Source organism: Gymnodraco acuticeps, unplaced genomic scaffold (genome assembly GCF_902827175.1).
Source record: "Gymnodraco acuticeps unplaced genomic scaffold, fGymAcu1.1, whole genome shotgun sequence".
NCBI lineage: Eukaryota > Metazoa > Chordata > Actinopteri > Perciformes > Bathydraconidae > Gymnodraco > Gymnodraco acuticeps.
The window spans coordinates 137,262-159,541 of NW_022991840.1; the positions used below are offsets into that span (position 1 = coordinate 137,262).

Below are 22,280 nucleotides of genomic sequence, written 5' to 3' on the forward strand. Positions count from 1 at the left end.
ACCCCCCGAGCCTACAGGTGGAAGCTGGGGTGGAAGCTGGGGTGGTGGTGGCGCAGGCAAGCAGCAGCGACGTGGAAGTAGCTCAATATTCATTTATTCTGAAGCATAATTGTGTGATAAGGAAGCTTTATGCTGCATGGCATACCAAGTAGCTCTTTCACTGCATTCATTAACTCCACCTTACAAACCAAAATGTCAAATGTAATTGTTCTGATAATGTGTAATTTAATTAGAAACATAATTTTCTACACCAGACCACCATTAAATCATGTCAGAGTTCCAAGCTAGTTCATTAACAATGCATGTAGTTTATAATGAGACTAATTCTGTTCTGGCCCAACTATAGCCTAGGTCTTGCTGTGATGTAATTGTGAGGGAATTTGAACCTTTATGCACACAACGAGCAGCCAGAGGCCTGTACTACGAAGCCGGTTCAACCTAACCTGGACATGTTTGAGTTAGCCGGTTGGCCTAATCCAAAACATACGTGCTCTCGCTAAACGGTCCTACAATGCGGGTTATCAAGTGGATCGCTCAAGCCAGCCGTGTCCTATATCTAGTTAGGTGCGCGTTCACATAAAAGGGGTGGTATTTGGAGCGATCGACCAATCGGAATAATGGAGAAACCCAGAGCGAACTATTTGACGGCGGAGGAGCAGACAATGATCATGAGCCGCTACGAAGATGTGAAGCACACCATTAAAGCCAAAAGCAGTACCCTTGTGGCTGCCAAACGTCGCCAACAATGTTGGCAGGAGATTGCAGACTCCGTGAATGCGGAAGTAAAATACGTATATAACAGCGTGCACAGCTGCACATCTTTAAAAAGTGTATTGATGCACGGCAGTCATGTACAAAAATAAATCCGGCGCTTCCAGATTAATTTTCTAGTTTATCGGATAAATAGTCATTAAAATACCAAATTGATCATTGAGTGGCAGCCTTTTTTATTATAATCTCATCGCCCGAGGGTCACAAGTGGACTTTAAGCCTAATATGTTTGTAATCCTTTTCATTTATAGCATTTTTTAAATTATTTTTTTCGTTTTTCAGATGTAACCCCGGCGGGTCTAAAAGGACCTGGGAGTAATTGAGAGTCAAACACAAAAACATCATTCAATCTGGTAAATTTCCCTCTTTTGAGATCTTAAAAATACAACTACATGTTTTGTATTGCTTCAATTAGTCTGTGTTTCATAACTGTATAGCAGGGGTGGGGAACCCTTTTCCTCTCAAGGGCCATTTCAATTTTTTCAACATCCTCCGAGGGCCGTACAAATTATTGACCTCTGCTTAAAAATCACAGCCCATCCATTTGGCCTTTCTTTCATTCTGTGCAAAGAAAAAGCAACCTCTTAATCCAGATATCTTGCCATGACTCGCACATGCATTCACGTGCACGGTGTGGCATGACCACCAAACAGAAAGATATGGACACAAGATGTGTGCAAATGTATTTAGTTTCCTATTCATGTGGACATGATTTAAGTGGGGGGGGACCATAGACTGTATATATAAAGGGGGGGGACCTAACCTCCTCTAGGGGTGTCCGGGGGACATGCTCCCCCGGGAAGATTTTTTAAAATATTGAAGTTGAAAGCATCAATCTGGTGCACTTTGAGAGCAACATGAAGAGATCTATGGAAACATCTCTCAACACCCATATGAAACAGAACTGTAAGCAGGTTTACTTTTTCTTTATGGATATTTTACAAATCACTCTCCTTTCAAACTGTATTCTTGTTTATTAATAACAACTTTTTTTTACTGTCATATAGTATTTTATACCTGTTTACTTTATTCTCTTGTTTTTTGATAACTATAATGATCATATAAAGATGTGCCCTTTACCTCACTGGTTGTAGAAAAAGCTTCTTATATTCGTTAGCATAGCTAGCTAACCAGATGCTAATAGCAACAAAGTTATTGACTGTATGATCAGAATGACAGATGAGTAGATCGCCTCTGGGCTTTCAACTAAAGACACAGCCCTGCAAAAACTGCGGCATGTGTACGGCTCCATGGATACTGCGATTTTTGAAGTCCCGGAGTGGCGTTCTGGTGCTCTCCGGTAGAACTGCACCCCTGTCAGACGTTAGGCTCGTGTTGTGTTCAAGGACCATGACCGTTGCCAGGAAAAACAGGCACTCGCTTGTTTAATTATTTTGCGGTCTAGATTTCTTTAATTTTTTTTCTTTTTTGTGTGTGTTTATAAATTACCTCGAGGGCCATACCAAATGGTCTCGCGGGCCGTGTACGGCCCGGGGGCCGGAGGTTCCCCACCCCTGCTGTATAGGATAGTCACATTTGTTCCCAATTCTTGCAGCCATCAGGAAAATAAATGAGCAGAGGAAGACAGGTAATTTTGTAACATTCGGTCATTTATTTTCAAGTCAAATGAAAGGTGCATAAGGTGACCTTTATCTTTTAGGATACCTAAAAGAGAAATCCCTTCTTTCTTTACAGAAAAAGTAAACCAAAATTATGTTTTTTTCTCTTTTTCCTTCAGGAATGGCTGAGAAAATAAAAACTCCAACATAAATCACCAAAGGCCTCTCTCTCTGTGTGTTAATTTTTGTATTATGCAAATAACAATGCGATAGCATCTCTGACAGCCCTGCCAGTAGGGTAGTCCATGGGTGATGGGGTCTACCACATCAGGAGGTTGGGGGTTTGCAGGAGGGGCCCTCTCCTTCCTCATGGTGGCAATGTTGTGCAGCACAACACAGGCCGTTATAATGCGGCATGCTCTTTCAGTGGCCACTCTGAGCCCCCGCAGGCAGGTGAATCTGGCCTTCAATAGGCGCATTCACACCGCAGTACTTTTCCCACAAAGGTTCATGAGAACTTAGTTCATGGGAACTCTTTAGTTCTCGTGAACTAAGTACAGATTGCGTTCACACCGGAATAAATTCCTGCGGGAGGATTAGGCAAATGAAGCCTCTGACGTCACTTCTTCTTCTTCTACTTTGGGTTTACTGGCAGGCCGCAAACAATTTCACGGCGTATACTGCCACCCGAAGTCCCCGGCCGGAAGTCCCCGGAGTTGGGGACTGGCTTCAGTCAAGCCTTCCGAGTAAATCGCCAGAACGCCGACACCTCATCATTACTCCACCGCTCTCATGTTTTCTTTTGTGTTGCCATAAATTAGTCTCTCTGCGTTTGTGCGCTGGGCTAATGCTAATAATGCTAATATGAGGATAATAAAATGGCGGCTTCACAAAACCTTTTTGGAGTTTTACGGGGCGTGGTTTGCATTCCGCCCAGCCAATCAGACATAGGAACCTTTTTCTCCCACGAAAGTGCATGCTCTATAGCAGGTAAAAAAGGTTCTGATGAACTAATTTTAGTTCCGGCTCTTCTGGTGTGAACGCGACATTTCGGAACTTATCAGCAGGTCTCCCTTGAAAAAGAGATCAATGATCTCAATGGGATACACCTGGGTAAATAAAGGTTTGAAAAGAAAAAATGAAAATCAGGAATGGCTGGCAGGCATAACCCCTGTCCCCGAGCAGCACTCCTCCTTCAGAGCCCTGAAGATAAAGGAGTATTTCCATAATAAGTACCACAAAAGGCAGCTTAAGAAGCAAAATACAATAAGAATGTACAGTTGCCATACCCTGCTCGAGTTTGTGACACAGTGAAGACTCTGAGAAGATCCTCGAGTCATGGACTGACCCAGGCCACTTTGCCTCAAGGCTGGTGATGACACTGTGGTCACATGTGGCCTGCTAAAGCATTTGGGGTTAACAAGCCTACTTCCACAATAACAGCATCATAGTCAGTGTAGCATCAATGTTCATTTGCAATGAGTCCATGTTATAGATAAAGATAGTCCAAGTGTGAAACATGTACTGTGTGAATATTTAAATGTGTGATTTCCTTTAATCACCCAGACTTCAATGTGTGTTCTAGTGAATGTGCAAGATTTACCTGAATGTTGAGGCTGTGGAATGATTTGCGATTCACATAGTCGTCTTCATTATCTCCCAGGGACGCAGAGATCGGTATATGTGCACACAGTCGATACAGCCAAGCACCCTGGGAAACCCTATGATATAGTAGGCTGCATTTATTATACAACAGTGTACGTCATAGGAACAACATTCACTGTAAAGATATAATCACATATCAATACCTGCATGCTGTAAAATCCCTCTTTGATCGTCTGCGTGGGACATGTGCCAGGAAACACAACAAAGGATTCTGCGTGCCCTGTCAGAGCATGTGCGACCTTCTGAATAGCACTGCAGACTGTATTCTTGCTTAGGTTCTCTGCATCCCCCACAGCAGAGAAAACTGCCTGTTGCAAAGTATCGCAAAGCAATACATACAGTCTGCGGCACTGTAAGGGCACAACTCCGATGTGTGGCATTAGCAATATATGGCTATACATATGGCAACACACATATCTTTAATGTATTTCTACATTTATTTGTTACTAAAATTAGGTTTTTCTGGAACAGATGTGAAAAATTGATGGTTACTTCTGGAACAAAATCGCATGTGTGGTGAAGATGGCGTGAGTTGGGAGAGCGGTCGAGGGCGGTCAACACGAGAACAGAGTACCTTTTGTTTTACTGGAGGCCAGCCTTAGGTAGACGCCCCCCTACACCTCTGGTGGATGCAAAACAAATATTGGTGACAGTAAAAAAATAATTAAAAAAAATAATTTTAATAAATAAATAATACATTCTTTGTAAATAAAAATGGTTAACAATACAAATATACTGTACATTTTTTTAGAAATAACATATTAATATAAATGTAATAACATTTTAGAAAAACATCAAATAAAAAAATCATAGTACAACATAATAATAAAGATATAATAAAGTTTGATAAAAATACAATAAATGAATAAAAAATAATAATATTGGAATAAATACATACAAAGTAATATAATAATAATGAACAAAATAACAAAATAATATAATAATACTATATTTAAATTATAATATTAAGAAAAATAAGAAAAAAATACAAATAAAACATTTCTAAAATCAATAACAGACGTAGGTGCGGGTCTGCCTGGGTAAAATAATGGAAGTAAAAATAAACTTTGGAAGTTACCCCACCACCTCGGAAAGATTTAGTAAATACAGATCTAACTAGCAGACAACTGTTTGGTTAGAGCAGGCAGACCACAACCAAAAATTATCTGGGAGTGTGGGCTAAAATCCCGAGAATTAACACTGTACTTTCGGTGAGAATGTGGGTTGGAGAAATATACATATTTATACAAAAATAAAGAATTCAATAATTAAACCAAAAAAATACATAAAACAAAATAAAAAATAGATGTATCTTTGTAAAAAGAAAATATATATTATAATAATTATTTAATAAAATAATAATAAAATATAATAATTGTTCAAAATTACGGAAGAGGATTAGGGCCACATACATTTTTTTTGGTGAGGATTTGAAAAAAAAACGTTTTTTTTTTGTTCTGAGAAAAAAGTCAGAATTCTGACTTTAATCTCAGAATTCTGACTTTTTTCTCAGAATTCTGATTTTAAAGTCAGAATTTTTTTTCTGTTTAGAGAAAAAAGTCAGAATTCTGAGATTAAAGTCAGAATTCTGACTTTTTTCTCAGAACAAAACAAAAACATTGTTTTTTCAAATCCTCAAAAAAATAATGTATGTGGCCAAAATCCTCTTCCGTACAAAATACATGGAAATAAAATAGTGTTCAAAATAAAATAAAATATGAATTAGCCTCGGCACAGTACGCAACATCACTACTCTATACTCCTGTCCAATAGGTGGCGCTCATGCAACTCTAAACTGGTTTGCCAACTGCAAATAACTACTAAAGAAGAAGCAGAAGAACACAAAGTAGTAGAAGAAGAAGAAAAACAGGTGTGTTGCTATGGTGACATTTTCAGGTAAGGCTGTTTTTAAAATGATATGAGCTGTGATTATTCAGTCAATAAGCTAAAACCATAGACCAGTGACGTGCGGTGAGGTTCATGGCTGGTGAGGCACTGACTCTTTCAGTCAGATTTACAAATATTATATTTTGACCTTAATCGAAATGTTCGGTTATTTTCAAAAGCTTTTTTAGTCTGATGCTTCGATTCATTTTAAACAGACTGTTCAACAAAAGGATACCCAACATCTAAATATTGGATTGTTCTTTCTTAGTAAGATTCCATTTTCATTACAATTGGGGTCTTACCTTGACTTGAAGATGAAGTCCATGCTATCCTTCTGGACAACAATCTCTCTTACTTTTTTGTAAAAGTCCTCCTTATCTTCCCCTAGTTTCAAAAGTCTAGTTTGTTGTTTGCGTTTACCGTCTCTGCGTAGAATAACAGTAGCAACAAGAACCTGTGGGCTCACGTGCGCCCCCTTCAGTGCGGCAGAGGTTATGGCTGCCTCCCCTGGTGCTTTTTTCATTGCCGTTGTATTCTTTCACACACAGTGACGTCACAGCTACCCACAATGCAACGCGCGCCATATATTTTTTTATAAAGACGCCATTTTTCTGGAGGTGCAAAAATCCTGGCAATGCTAATATAAACAGCTAGCTTATATAGCCAGGCAGAGCGCACTAGGTTTTTTTTCCGAATTAACGACCGAAGAAATCACTGCATGTCTTCGGATTACATCTCTGGACTTGAGGGGTGTGCTCTAGGTCGTTACCAGCGTAAACTAGAGCTGTGTGGGTTGTTGGATGTACAATGTATGGAATTACGACCCTCAAAAGTGGCCTTCGGTCGATTTTGGCTGCATCTACCTCTATCTTCTGGAAACACCAGGTGAATACCCCACTTGTCACAATAATATTATCATGCCAATGCATATATGTGGTATTTTAGAGTTGACTATATTGATTAAGGCAATCGACTATGATATTCTGTATGCACCTCGTGTGAAATGGTTGATACCGGAAGTACGGTGTCGCCCTCGGCCCAAAACCCGTATGTGTGTGTGAAAGAATGATGAGACCAGCGAGCCTAAATATCATATACGTGAAATAAGTTATTTAGAGACTATGGATGGCGAGGATACATGTAATAAAGGGATCTACTAACATTACATTGGTGACATACAGTGAGATGGTGCAGGCATGCGCTTAGGGCCTGCTTTCCAGCCAGTTTCTGTGGGGTGACGCATTCTGAGGTGAGGCAGAGCTCATCTGTGCCTCACCTCACCCCACAGTACTGGCTTGAGCACGCTCACAAAATAAGTGCCCGCGTTAAATTAGTGCCCGCGCTCCAGCCAGTTACTGTGGGCTTACGAGAGGCAGAGCTCGTCCCTGCCTCACTTTTCATCGCTACCCGTAGTTGTAGCGGAGCTCGTCAAATTGGCTGATTTTTACGGTGGCCCTGAAGTGCAAGACACCACAGCATTTCAGAAACACTACAGCATTTCAGAAAACACCACAGCATTTCACAAAACACTACAGCATTTCAGAAAACGACGCAGTATTTCACAAAACACCACAGCATTTCACAAAACATTACATCATTTCAGAAAACGCCGCAGTATTTCAAAAAACACCACAGCATTTCAGAAAACACAACAGCATTTCAGAAAACACCACAGCATTTCAGAAAACACAACAGCATTTCAGAAAACACAACAGCATTTCAGAAAACACCACAGCATTTCACATTGGACGGAAAGGGTATTCCTTTAGGGAGAAACACTTTGTTTGTGATTGGACAGAGCCAGCCAGAGAAGCACTGCTGTGATTGGTTGTTTTTGCTGCCAGTCAAGAAATGACGCTTCGTGATTGGTCAACACCCGACAGCGAAATATGTCCCAACCTATACAGTCTATGGTCCCAACACATCAGCAGTTAGCACACACTCAGAGCTCACAGCTCCTCATATCTGTTCAGAAACTGGACACAAGTTAAACATGTACAAACCACAGACTGTCTATGTCATGGTGAATACAGTCGCTGCTTTATTTATGTCTGTATGACGTTGTTGTGAGTGTGGACGGAGCGGCAACAGGTTAGTTTAGCCTGATGGGTCCGATTCCATTCAGAAAACACGCATTTTAAAAGCTTTTCGCATGCCGTCTTATCTGCAGACTTGTAAAAGCGTTAATTCATGATTTTTACTAACCATTATCAGTATGTAGTTACTTCGGCATCACTTTGAAACGTGTATTACAATTAAATCACGGTCAAATATGTTCATTTTGTTGTAGTTGATTTACATGGAGATACGCCTCGCCCCCTCTCCAGCGCCTCTTGTTTGAATGACAGGAGCAAACACAGCTGACAGCCGCGGTGAAACTCGAGCGATTAGAGCGATGCGAATATTGGGTGGTCTACCATAGTATTTACATGGAGATAAGCCCCTTAAAAACCATGAATTAATAAAGCATTAATTCTGTGTTTACTCCTGTTATTCAAACAAGACGCTGGAGAGGGGGCGGGCCGTATCTCCATGTAAATCCTATCGGAATCGGATCGATCAGGCTAAACTAACCTGTAGCTGCTCCGTCCAATCTCACAACAACGTCATACATACAGACATAAATAAAGCAGCGACTGTATTCAAAATGACAGACAGTCTGTGTTTTGTATATGTTTAACTTTTGTCCAGTTTCTGAACAGATATGAGGAGCTGTGAGCTCTGAGTGTGTGCTAACAGCTAACGGCTGATGTGTTGGGCCAATCACGCAGCGTCATTTCTTGACTGGCAGCAAAAACAACCAATCACAGCAGTGCTTCTATGGCTGGCTCTGTCCAATCACAAACAAGAAGTGTTCTCCCTAAGGCAGGGCTCGACATTAAGGACTGCCCGATGGCCCGGGGCCATCTAGTATTTAGCTCGGGCAATGAAGCCTCACCTGCTGGTTGCCCGATCGGGCAATCTATTATGCCAGTATCATGCAGCTCGCGGATCCAGTAATGAGAGACCCGACAGTAAAACTAAACTTATCTATAACTAGTTTAGGTAGTTTGAGAGGTAATTAAAATAGCTACGTGTGATATTCTAAACTAAAGTGTGTGTTTTGTCCGCTCACCGCTGCATGTGATCATGCAGAGCTGCGTGTCGACTCGTCAGCAGCAGCTGATCTCTCTCTCCCGTCAGATTAGACTTCACTCGCGTTTATGTCCATATCGATCAGATCCAGCTAGTTCTAGCTAATGATATGACTACCTGCTTATTAAAAGACACCTAAACAATAAGTGTCGCTATGCAACCGGATGAGGCCACAAAGTATAGCGCAGCATTATGCATTTGTTTACATGCCCACCGGAACCCCGAGGCATTACCAACAGATCAACGCACAATCAACCCATACAGGACATCTCTTTCTCCACATTAAGTGTTAGACATTAGAATTGACTATTCTTGTCTGTCACATACTCTTCTTGTCTGTCACATTTAAGTGGCGCAACTGAAGCGGTATTGCGCTAAAGGGAAATTATTTTGACCGAAGATATTTAGATTTGCCGGCTAACGGGAACTCTGACGTCGCCATTTTGTGTGCTTCGCGGATGCGCTCGGCTCCTCTCGACTGCTGCTCGGGTCTGCTCGGTCAGCTTCCGGATGAGGAGGCATTCGTTCGACCAATTTAGATAACATTACAAACATTTTTAACAGGGGCCATAATAGTGTAAATAATGTTTGTTTTGGCAGTTATAACTGAATGTAATGTTTTCTACTTTTTTTACATCTGGGAAGGCATTTGCCTTCATCAGATGGAAAGTGTCTTGACCAACAACTTAAGTATTTCTTAAAGCTATGCAGGGCATGCAAGCGAGCAAACACAAACAAGAACAAACAAACAAGTGAAATTAAAAATAAAATTGAAATTGTACAATATAATATTGTGGTGGTTCATCTTATAATTCAGTCTAGAGAATGCACCAGACAGCATCTAAGACCTGCAACAATCTAAATGTTCTAGGGGGAGGCCCCCCAAACCCTTCGTGCGTCATTTTGTCCGCGTGCATTTTTCAGGGCAATCTCTATTGGGCTCAGGGCCATCTGTAAATTAGCTTAGATGGCCCACAGGGCCATCTCCCAAAATCCTTAATGTCATGCACTGCCCTAAGGAATACCCTTTCCGTCCAATGTGAAATGCTGTGATGTTTTCTGAAATGCTGTTGTGTTTTGTGAAATGCTGTTGTGTTTTGTGAAATGCTGTTGTGTTTTGTGAAATGCTGTTGTGTTTTGTGAAATGCTGCGGCGTTTTGTGAAATGCTGCGGCGTTTTGTGAAATGCTGCGGCGTTTTGTGAAATGCTGTGGCGTTTTGTGAAATGCTGTTCTGTTTTGTGAAATGCTGCGGCGTTTTGTGAAATGCTGTTGTGTTTTGTGAAATGCTGTGGCGTTTTGTGAAATGCTGCGGCGTTTTGTGAAATGCTGTTGTGTTTTCTGAAATGCTGTTCTGTTTTGTGAAATGCTGCGGCGTTTTGTGAAATGCTGTGGCGTTTTGTGAAATGCTGTTGTGTTTTGTGAAATGCTGTTCTGTTTTGTGAAATGCTGTTCTGTTTTGTGAAATGCTGTTGTGTTTTGTGAAATGCTGTTCTGTTTTGTGAAATGCTGTTCTGTTTTGTGAAATGCTGTGGCGTTTTGTGAAATGCTGCGGCGTTTTGTGAAATGCTGTTGTGTTTTCTGAAATGCTGTGGTGTCTTGCACTTCAGGGCCACCGTAGATTTTGACTATAAAAAGCGATTGGAATCATACATAAATCACACTTACAACACAGATCAGTGGAGACATTTTATTATTATTACTATTTAGTTTTTCTTTAGTTGTTTTTCCGTACATGACAAGTGAGGCTCTGCCTCCCCTGACTGCACGTCGCTGCCATAGACTGTATATATAAAACAGAACAGAAAAATACTTTTAAGATGACGTGACATGCGTGTTGACATAATATAGCCTCTGCAATTGCATTTCATATATTATTATATATATTGTTGTTTTTTTGTTCTAGTTTGAATGAACTGCTAAAGGTTTGTAGAGTAGCCCAACCAACAGCTAGCAGTACGAATTAGCATGTTAAACATGTCTCGTTTAAGCTTCATTAATGTGCTAATAGTGATTCATGGCACCCAAAGTTCCCTCTTATATAATTTTTTCACTTTTATCTACAAAGTTAACCTGTGAAATGACTTGTTCCACACTGTAAGACAATGTCAGATAATGCAAGATAATTTTAACAATTTAGTTGGATACAAATCTGAATTATTTCACAATGAAAATGACCTTCATGCAGAGCGTGGGTGTTGTGGCCTTTATGTAAATGTGTGAACAGCCACCGGGAGGATGGCTCATTGTTGGCATTATGTGAAAAACTGTTTTGAAAACAACACACTTATGAAGACGCCAACAGCTGATTCTATATAGTGCCAAAACATTATGGAGAATCTATTGATGATTTGAATTATGTAAGCTTGCTATGTCTGTTTGTGTGATGGCATGCTTTAAACTGCATGTTTGGTTTTGTTTGGTGCTGAACATTCAAACGTAAAAGGCGTGATATCCTTGACTTCATCTCCGGCCATAGGTGGCAATGTCCAACCTTTGTGAATGTTGAGCAATAAATCACACGAGGACCTACCAGGAAGGTCTCTCTGAGTGAGTGCATTCTGCCCTGTGCAACATTAACATATCCACTCATCTTTTGTTTTGAAGGCCCTCTGTTTCTGCCTCTCTTCTTATTCAAGGTTAACTCATTCTTCAAGCTAAGATAACTTCAGGCATGCAATAACCTTGGTTATATTTGCATCAGCCTGAGTAAAATGGAGTAAAGCACTGCCTATACTGACATGTTTTACTGTATTTTACTGTATGACATTTTTAAATAAATAAGAATTATTTAGTTTCACCATCAACATATTGGTTATTCATCTTCGAATGCTGCTGGTTTTTATATGTACAAAAGTGGTGGGGCACGAACAACTTAGATGTTTATATATAAGCATCTGGTGCTTTTTTAAACACGTAAACAAATAGCTGTAGCCATGGTTCCGATAGAGAGGGGGGGGAAGTGTCAAATGACATACTGTCTGAAGCCTTGAATGAAGAGCACGGAGCAACACTGTCAGCACATATATTTACGTACACAGCGTGGGGATGTCATATTGTAATGCACCTTAATACAGGGAGTAAAGGGCTCCATCACAAAGCAATACTTAACAATAACAACAACCGTAATGCGTCAGCATTAAAACACCATAGACTGTAAATATAAGGAAAACACAGATACTCATCACTGAGGTCACAATATCAATCGATCCAGCAGAGCAATAGCCTATAGGCAAAAACACACCAAAGCTGAAGTAGATGGTCAACTTCATTCATTTTCTTTCCGTTTTACTGATTTTAATTGCTATAAGCTGCTCTCTCTCGTCTCCTCTTCACAACTACACCTTTCACGGCACACGTACTTACAGCCAATCAGCTCTCTGAATTATGAGATGCCGTTTTGGTGGGGTTGCCAGCACTTTGCCCCACTTGTGATTATTTTTTTGCCGTACACATTGAATATAAAAAGACTCTGAGCATGCACAGTGTAGTTTTCACAGCACCCATTCATTTTGACAGCAGAGAGAGGGGCTAGATCGGGGCTTTTTGCATATTTTTAGAATTATTATTTGAATTGCTTTCTGCTGACACTAGGTTGGGCTGTGCCCCTAATGACGAGTCACCACTGTAAATATAATACACAAGTAATTATTATGTATTTATAAATGTGAGTAAATTGTGTGAGGGTTACACAGATGTACAAAGTGTAAAATACTTAACGTAAATATTAAACACATTGTTACAAGTTGTTTTCATAAAAAGAGTTTTATTTAACATTTATTTGTATTGATATCTAATCTTTTTACTTTTATTTCCGAACCAAATGTTTATTTAATCTCACTTTTCATTAGTGTTCAACTATGTCACCGTAATAACTTTAATGTAAAGCTGTTGCTGTAAGTAAACACAGTAGATTACAATCTTATTTTGTGCCAAAGATTTGTGTTAGTTTTGTTCTTTTTGAAACTTTCAGTAAAAGAGCCAGCAGATGGCACTAAATCCGGGTACTTCCAGCTGTAGTTTCAGTGGCTCTTGAAATGATATCTTGACATGATAGGGATGGCGATTTTTAGGGTCGGAGACAACCCACCCTAAAAAGTGACATCATGAAATTAGGGGCTTGGACTGTGAGCCGTAGGGTCGCCGGTTCAAGTCCCCGACCAGACCTAAATATGGAGTGTGGACTTCTACTTGGAGAGGTCCCAGTTCACCTCCTGCCCTGCCGTGGTGCCCTTGAGCAAGGCACCGGACATCCCCCTTCCCCCCTCACTCCCATTGCTCCCCGGGTGCTGTAGCTGCCCCCTGCTCCTAGTTCTAGACTCCTACTAGTCCTGGTTAAAAGCAGAGAACACATTTCACGGTGTGTGCTGTGTGCTGTGTGCTCTGCATGTGTGACCATTACAGAGGGTTTCATCCCTCCCAATTCTAATTAAACTTTCATAAGATTGAGTTGTATTTTAAGAAGTTCTTCAATTATTCTCACAGATGGTTGGCTTACATGAGTTATATATTTTACACAACAAAAAAATGACTATTTACCTTAATTTCTTTCCTTATTTGTTTATTACTGAACATTTCAAGACAGAGAGAGAGTAGAGATATCTCCACTGTTTGTACACAGAGCTGATCATATGATGCATATCAGTGTTGAATCAGCTCTGATAAGCTCCTCCTCGTCACCGGTCAATGAGTTCTCGCTCACTGAAGATGCTTATGGGCTGCAAATCTACGTGTATACAGTAAGTGTGTGTGGACATACAGTAAGCTACTGTATTGAGTGGCGATGCACAGAATCAACACATGTAAGAAAGCCAGGGGATCTGAGTGAAGAGGAGGAGCCTGAACAACCAGTTACATAAAATAATTGGAATGTTACATAACGTTTCAATGTGAGATCTTTTTGACAGACTTCCACTTCTGCTGCCAATTTAAAACATAGTGGTCTTTCCACATACACATCCATATCACTGTGACCCACTCTGGATACAATCTATGACTGTGATGCATTTAGATGAATAAGCACACTGGTGGTGCATTACCTACAAACAGAAAAATCAAAAAAGATATTGTCATATCCAACACTGGTATTATTTAGAGTTTTGAGTTTTATCATCCAGTCGACATATCTTACCTCTAAGACTGTAATGTCTGAAAGCTGCTATGCAGTGGCTTCCTGTTTACATTGCTTTTGATTGGGCGACATTACAGATGTTTTCTAGCAAGGGAGAAAATCCCTGTTACATGCACAAAAACCTAAATAACAGTACAGGAAAGGGAAAACCCCCCAAAAGCATAACAGGGCCAACTTTAAAGCTTTAACTCCTCTACAAATGTATTACATGTATAAAACCCACCCGTTTCTTCCAGGACTTCAGTGCATCCTGACCGTTCAACAACAAATAAAAAGAAAATGCAAATGATTCTTAGATAATACCCACACATCTATGAGTTTGACCTCCCTGTTTAATGAGAAGTTGCTCCTCAAAACATAATGTATTTCAAAGCAAAGCATATTTAATTGCTTTTATTTTTGATGGACTTTTTTTGTCCGCATCCGAAAGAAAAGCCAATTTATTTTCTTGAAGTGAGGCTTCATCGGCTTCAGTTCACCATGGCAACAGTGTTTTTTTGTATCTAAATAGGAGAACATTAGAGCAATCAGGTTGTCTTTGCAGACTCAAATGTTGAGAACCCGAAAGCCTGAAACAGCTTGAGGATGTTCCACAGTCGCTGGCAATATGAGATCATTTATTCATTGTTATGTTTCAGTTTCTGGATGACTGTGTTTTGCAAACACACACCTACTCACTGCTCTTGTAATTAACGGCATAGTTTATTATTTTGGACGTACCGGGAGATAAACAACATTCTCCACTTGAACAAACAACAAACACTAATTTGCATTTAGATACAAATGATTGGATTTTATTTTAGTAAATAACAGCGGGTGAATGACTGTTCCACACTACTCACTATTTTACAAAACTTTCTGCTCACAAAAACATTTGGATACTGATGCTTTTAAAAAAGCTAAATTTGACATTTAGAGAATATTACTTATGAATAATAAGATTGATATAATGCGTATGTTTATATATATATGTATATATATATATATATTTGGGTTAAAGTATTCCTTTAAGGGTTTAATAATTATACTTTTGCTAATTTCTAATCTCCGTTAGACAGTATATTTAGAATATGTTCATATGTAGACTCAAACAGAATGTAATATTAGATGATTCCACCATTGGCATTCATCTAGACTAGAGGATTACATGTTAAAGATTTGTTCTCTAACGGTCAAACAATATTGATCTCCAATGCAAGCAATCAACTCGTTTTTTCCCTGTACAAACAATTCAGTTCCTCCAGTTCGATCGTTTACTAATATGCTCTCTGCCGGGTCTCCTGAGGTCATGCTATCTTGCCTCTGAACCACTCGGGATTGTTTTATTAATTCAAAGCCCTGTCTAGGGACATATGTATTGTTATTGCTTGTGTAAGCATGTCTACTTCGATCAAACCCACACAGGAGAATAAAGTTATTGTGCAACGAAGTACCTGCACTTGTCCTCACTCGCTCTTTCGGTCACTGACTCCTATTATTAAAGTCAATCTTATGACTCATAGTTATGTTATCTTTCTACAGTACCAGCTGAATTTAAAGGGATAGTGGAAATCCGCGAATTTTGGGTTTAACTTATGTATTTGTATTAAAAATAAGCATAATAAACAATTTTTTTTAATTTCATGCGCCTAGTTTCATTTTATTTTCAATTTTACTGCGCCCTCTCAATGAAACGAAATACTTCGGGAATCGGCGGGAATCTTCGGGTGATGACGAGAGCAGAGGAAGACGGGCACAAACAATGGCGGACATTCAATAGCATTTGCATGTGAATAGCCGACCTTTATTATGGTGAATAGATGTGTTTTGTATGGCTGTAGTGCGACAGCAAATGCAGAGAATGGCGTATCGACTCATGCGTTTCCAAGAAACCCAGCCATTCGTCGTCAGTGGGTGAAATTTGTTCAGAAATGTTCACTATAGGTAATACTATAAGACTGTAAGACGGCAATACTTTATACCGAGTATATTGCCATAAATATGATGATTGATTATCAGTAAACAATTCTACGTGACACAACGACATTGGATTAACCTTGAGATGCGTTTTTATTCCGTTGAACACAACTTTTGATCACAAATCAAAAAAGGTAAGACGTAATTATTGTAATATTTTTGGAACCGGATGTTGTTTACTTTCTCTTTTCTGGCTGATAGCTCCAGGAATTCGAGGTCTTATAGTGATGACATTACATCTGTGGAGTCTCAGCTTTAAATCGTATATCTTGTTTGTGCAGTTAAGATAGTAATAAGGGCATTTCCACCGTGTGTTGTGTGTAAAAAAGCGTTAGCATTAGTTAGCATTGTTTCGCTCAATGCTAATTCAAAGGCTTGGTATTACTCTTGTGTTTTTTCTAGCTAACAATTGTTCTTATTGTCAGTTAGCGGAGTTTCTTACCTTTAAAAGGGTATGAAACATTAATAGTTTCATAAATGTTAAGAAGCCCTGAGACATGTGAGAGAAAAAAAACTGTGGGAGGGGTCCACTGGGGGGACCTTCGGGCTTAACTGGTTAACAATGATTAATATTTGTAAAGGCTACAGGTGATCTTAAGATGCGTGAGCTATGCTTAGGGACCTACCAGTCAAGATTATTTGTGCGTAGGGGTGCATCATCTGGCGCCTGGTCCTGGTCATCCTCGCCATTGCCCATGCCGTGAACCATCACCTCGGGCTCGGGCTCGAACAAATAAGGACGTAATGGTCCATCGTCTGGCTCAATATTCTCACCATCGTCGCTTACTGAACCGGATTCAGATTCAGTTCCTAAAACGACATTTTCGTAGGAAAGCCGAGAGGATGTTTCTGACTCGCTATCATCACTGGATACCTCGTACAATCCTTCTTCTTTGTCTGGTATATTTGCCCTTCCACGTTCATTCTGCATAGACGCCATGGTTTGTTATCGTATCGTCTTCCTGAGTTTTCGTCACTTCCGGTTTGGCTGAGTCGAACATTTCGTTTCTAAAACACTTCGGGGAAGCTGCAATAAAGTGCTTCTAACATGCGTAAGGCAATTATTATATTTTTTTGATCAGGTGTGATTGTTTTGGTACGTAATTATGCTTGTATATAAGTTAAAACGAAACTATTTGAGGTTCCATTTCCACTATCCCTTTAAACTATCCACTGATACGTTGAAGAATTGAGAATGTTTTTGCTCCTCATTTAAAGGACTGCATCAGGTCCTTTGCATTCATTGTAATATCAGTTTCAAATCAGAAGAAATGAATACATGCACAGAGAACACAGCTTTTCTTGTTCCTTTTTCACCATTCATCTGAGAAAGACATGTTACTAATGTGAAACTTACCACACTGAGACTGAAGGACAAAAGCATATTAAACAGGCTGTGCAACCTGTTTTCTACTTTAACTAGCTTTTAAAAATTAACAGCAAACTTAAATGGAATTTAAATAACGTTTTGAAAAACATTTCTGTGGTTTGCAAGTCTCACGGGACACACAGGCACAACTTGCTGTAACTAGTTTAAAGGAATGCATGCCTGAACATCTCCAAAACAAATAGGTTTGCAGCGAGGAGTGTAAACTTGCAAAACCAAACCATCCATCCACAGACCCATAGTCACACCACAGATGAGTAAACACATTTGGTCAGAACCACAAAATATAACTCGGATGTAGGATTTGAACATTTATGAAGCATAGCAAAAATAATTAGAAAACAAAAGTAAATCTTTAACAAACAACATAACCTACATTACGTCAGATTTCAATCTACTAATATGTGAATGAACAACACATCTTAAACATTGCAACAACAAAAAAAGGTTAACAGTTTTTAAATGATTGGATTTTCTGGCATATTGTTCCAAATCTGGTTTAATCATTGTCATTTAATTTGTATTTGTATTGGCTTGCATGTTGTTGCTTAGTCCTTTACATGAATAATGTAAGCTTCAACGATTTGTTTTCAGTTTTATTTGACAACTATCACTCCCCTTCAGTGTTCATAGATTCAGAATACCGATGCTCTCCTTTGCAGCATTTACCAAAGGCCAGAGGTGTGTTATTTCTCTTGCACGAGAAGACTGCCTCCTTTTGGCAATAAGGAGGAGGTGAAGGTTTAACAAAAGCAAAAGGTCTGTTTACAATGAGTATAAAACAAGGCTGCATCTTTAATTTCTAACAAAAATATATAGCAGCAGATTTCTAAAGCCTATTTTCTGAAAAATAGTGTTTCCAGTCCTCTGAAACAACATTTAATAACTAAACGCCCTTTAACTAAGTGTGGCAGTTTGTTTTCACAAATTGTGGGGGTCAAAATACGCCTTCAGATTCATCTTTCTCTAACAGACTGCCTCCCCTCCTGTTACATATTTAATAATCAGTGAAATATATATATTTTTTGTTGGACCCTTGCTAATTAAAACCCTACAAACTCTTGTTTTTACCCAGAAGTTCCGCCTAAGCTCTTAAATGCAGGTAACAATGGGTTAAAAACTAAATGTACCCATTGCAACGAATACAAAACAAAACTGCACCCAACACTTCATAATTTACTGAATTAATCTGTGGCTTCCTTTTTATTTCAACATCTGAATTCTGTTGGTTTGTTCCCTTTATGTCATACATTTAACCATTATGATTTCCATTATCAAACAGATCCACTGCAGCGTGACCATGCTTTCTGATGACCCTTTCAATTTCTTAACCACATGTAGTTTGTGACTAAAAAGTGCCTTACTGGTCGAAGGCATCCACAGTGAGCAGGTATACGGCTGGTTCAAATGTCCTTTCTGGACATCTAATTGACTCAAGATATTGTACCGTCCATGATGGTCCATTTCTTCTTTCTGGTAGAAGGCAGGGGCCGTGAAGTTAAGCTCTCCTTGGGACCAGCGGACGCTGCCGCCACCAGGGTAAACTCCATTGAACCAGCACTCAGCATAAGACTCATTTCTGTTGTAGCCAGAAGTTTCAAGGCAATCTGTGAAAACAAAGGACTTTTAGACAAGTAAAAGAAGACATTGAGATTTGTAACTTTTCTTTTTGTTACTGATAGTGATAACTCACCTTGTACTTTAACATCAGTAGTTTTAGACTTCACACCATGGCTGGAGCCCAGCATGCAGAGGTATTTTCCCTGGTCGCTGGGCATCACGTTGAGGAGAATCAGAGTGAGGCTTTGTGGCGGCTCGACTATATATTCACATTTAACCTTGGGGTCATCATGCTGGTTGTCATTTTGACACAGACTTTTATTCTTATGCCAGGAAAAGTATTTAATATCGAGGCCTGGTGAGCTGACATTACATGTCAGTGTCACATTTTCTCCACACCGTGCTGCCACCTGGGAAACGGTCTGTAGCTCCAGCCCGTGACTGACTGAATTATGAGACAGGGATGACTTTTAGTTAAAAAATATAACACTGTAACATTTTATTGTTATGTAAGTATCACTTTTTTCAACTAAAGAAAACCAGAGTTCAAGTTATTATAACTTTTGAGAGTAGTCAGCTTTTGGACTAAAGTCTGGTAAATTAGTTTTAAGATTATCTTAAAAGAATAGTACACACATTTGTACTCAACGGAAAGAAAGCTAGATAATAAGAATGATACCTTGTTCGTGTCTGTACGATACATATTTAACTACAAGCACCAGCCAGTTAGCTTAGCTTAGCACAAACACTGGAAACAGGGGGAAACAGCTAGCCCATGCTGCTTTCCAAATGTAACACAACTACCAGCAACTCACACCACATTTTGTATCTTTAATTTAGACCTAAGCAGAAACATTAGAGTTGGTTTTGTGTTGGACTATTATCTGGAAGAACCATGCTAGCTGTTTGCAGTCTTTTTGCTAAACTAAATCATGCCTAGTTAAGTTAAAGATATGTTGCTGGAGCTACACTTTGCCATACTTCTAACTTCAAGCAACAAATCCAATTTGAGTGTGTCCAGAATTGGAAATGATTTCAATATTGGGGTAAAGATAGGCATATTCCCAGAATCACAAGAGAAACCGAGTGAAAAATCAATCTTAGATTATTACACCTGGAGGTTTACTGTTAGAATTATTTATTTAAGAGCTAATGTGTATTTGTTTAATCATAATGATGTGTAAAACTTCCACAAAATCGAGCACATTGACCACTACAGCCCTGCATACGCTGAAAACCTTTAAATCAGTGAATACAAAAAAGATAAACACTTATTTTCAAGTTCAAAACCATCCCTCACCTGCGATGCCTGCAGTGAACCAGATGATGGAAACCCAGCCAAAAACACGTCGCTGTGTACTCACATCAGAGAAGAGACTCATCCCTTTCATCTGTATTGAAATCAATATTTAACACATTAGATGAACTAGATAAAAGCCAAACAAATACAGCTGCAGTACAAAACAAGTGTGTGAATACTCACCCTGTGAACACACACAGACTTATTAATGTCTTTCATCAAGTGGAGATGTTGTTGGTGAAAAGGTTTAGGTCCACTTCATTTAATGCATTTCAGCTGAATTGGACGTCTTGGTGGAAAAACGGTTACTGAGTAGACCTCAGCCTCTGAACAGGAACTAGAAGTCCTGTGGTGTCATGTTTTCATTTGAGCAGGAGTGGACATGCCCTGGAATGAAAGACTGCTGAAGGACAAAAGTAAGAGTGAAACTTTAGTTTACTGTCTGCTTTATTTAACCACAAAGGAGTATCATGTTGATACTTTCTGTTTCCCTTGTACAGTTTATATATTTCAAATAGGCTCAACTTTCATAGTCTATCATTATACCAAGTTTATACTTTTTTTTTGCTTATTTTTTAGCGCTAAAAGGTTGTCAAATGTTCATTTTAGCAAACATTTGACATGTTTAATACTTCATTAATAAATTAAACCAAGCATTATTATTCCTCTTTAATGTAAACTATTTTGTGTTCCTTTATTTAAAACAGAGAGGCTACTGGAATATTCTTCAAAGTTCTTTCTAGGTCATTGCTGCCGTTTCCATCAGAATTTGACCCTTGACCCTGACAATGTTGAGTGTCTGAACCATTCGATAGTAGGAGTTCCATTTGGCAGTTTCCACTGGAGAAAATAGGAGCATTACAGTAGAATGGGGTCCAAACAAATAACACCACACAAAATAGCTTTCTAATAAGTTCTATTTTACATTTGTATGCGTTCTTTTTGAATGCAATACTTTAGAAGAAGATCAACAGCCCTTTGTACCAGTTTATTTGCTTATGGTGTGGAGAATATAATTCAATAATAGCTACTAAATCTCACTCAAACCACATATCTAAAAAACGCTAAAAAACGGTGACTCACTGCAGTGCTTGGTAAACCTCAGACTTACAAGCAGCTTTGGTGGCATTTATGTTTATAAGATTATTGCTTAACACCAAGGTGTCTCCATTATCTTGGAATTGGCTTTTATTTGAGCAAACACAAGTTTGGGCAATTTATATTCCGTAGGTGGATTTCGTTATGCAGTCACAGCTTGGCCTGGCATGTGGCTGTAATGCCAGAAGAACAAACTGTGCAAGCTAATACAAAAAAGGACAATAACAAGCAGATTTCTAAAATCCTGCAGCTACATAAGCATCACGTTTTTGTATGTCCTGCTGACCACAAATCAGTATTTTTGCAACATTTGATGTGTCTCTATTCATCACAGCTGCATTTTAGATGTATTGGATTTGACAATAGTGGCACTTTCTCCCCTCTGAATTTTTAAATTACAGTCCCACTGACCTTCTCCAGTTTTACAACAAACAGTAAAAAAAGGGCTGTGTTGTGTGTGGAGAAAATGGGTCTGCTGGTAAAGATAAAAGCAAGCAATTTGCTTGAACCAGCTACAGTAGATGTGGTGGAGAACACAAAAACAAAGCTCTCTGTCTAGACATCAGCAAAGTATGAACAAGTAAGATAAGCATGAAATAACAAGTTACTCTTCATCATAATACAAACATGTATTAACTTCTATTAGTGAGGGACCTTTTAAAATATAGTTAATAGTTGAACTAAAGCCGGTTAATAAAATGTGATTTTTATTTGGATATGTATTCCAGATAGTAACAACACATTCATTGGTCTTTGCATTCACATCTGGTGTTCAAATGTGTTCTCATTATTGTGTCCACATTGTGATCATGCCTAATATGAACATAAATGAT

At 39.1% G+C, this 22,280-nt stretch overlaps 3 protein-coding genes across 5 annotated transcripts in view; 1 reads left to right on the plus strand and 2 right to left on the minus strand.

The window, feature by feature from the left end:
- LOC117535398 (ras-related protein Rap-1b-like) overlaps positions 1–16,768 on the minus strand; it is a 34,907-nt gene extending 18,139 nt beyond the window's left edge. The window contains exons 1-3 of one of the 3 annotated variants that reach the window (XR_004567404.1): positions 4,139–4,540; positions 3,934–4,051; positions 3,700–3,728 (exon numbers count right to left, since the gene is read on the minus strand). The gene's annotated coding sequence lies outside the window, so the exon portion shown is untranslated. Of the gene's footprint in view, positions 1–3,699; positions 3,729–3,933; positions 4,052–4,138; positions 4,541–16,728 lie in introns of those variants that run through there. The other 2 variants (XM_034199846.1, XM_034199845.1) reach the window with 2 other exon arrangements.
- LOC117535395 (alpha-1,6-mannosylglycoprotein 6-beta-N-acetylglucosaminyltransferase B-like) overlaps positions 15,927–22,280 on the plus strand; it is a 114,511-nt gene continuing 108,157 nt past the window's right edge. The window contains exon 1 of the mRNA XM_034199843.1: positions 15,927–16,236. The gene's annotated coding sequence lies outside the window, so the exon portion shown is untranslated. The remainder of the gene's footprint in view (positions 16,237–22,280) is intronic.
- LOC117535396 lies at positions 17,867–20,672 on the minus strand. Its single transcript, XM_034199844.1, has 4 exons — positions 20,533–20,672; positions 20,350–20,440; positions 19,183–19,494; positions 17,867–19,096 (listed from the first exon to the last, which is right to left on the minus strand). Exons 1-4 carry the CDS (start codon positions 20,566–20,568, stop codon positions 18,729–18,731), a joined length of 807 nt encoding a protein of 268 aa, XP_034055735.1. The 5' UTR covers positions 20,569–20,672; the 3' UTR covers positions 17,867–18,728.

Bases quoted from the DNA above. Each gene is read 5' to 3' on its own strand.
- LOC117535396 (XM_034199844.1), bottom strand. From the start codon at position 20,568: ATGAAAGACATTAATAAGTCTGTGTGTGTTCACAGG. The intron at 20,441-20,532 runs GTGAGTATTCAC...ATTTCAATACAG, and splicing joins AGTCTGTGTGTGTTCACAGG to ATGAAAGGGATGAGTCTCTT. The intron at 19,495-20,349 runs GTGAGGGATGGT...CTCATAATTCAG, and splicing joins GTTCACTGCAGGCATCGCAG to TCAGTCACGGGCTGGAGCTA.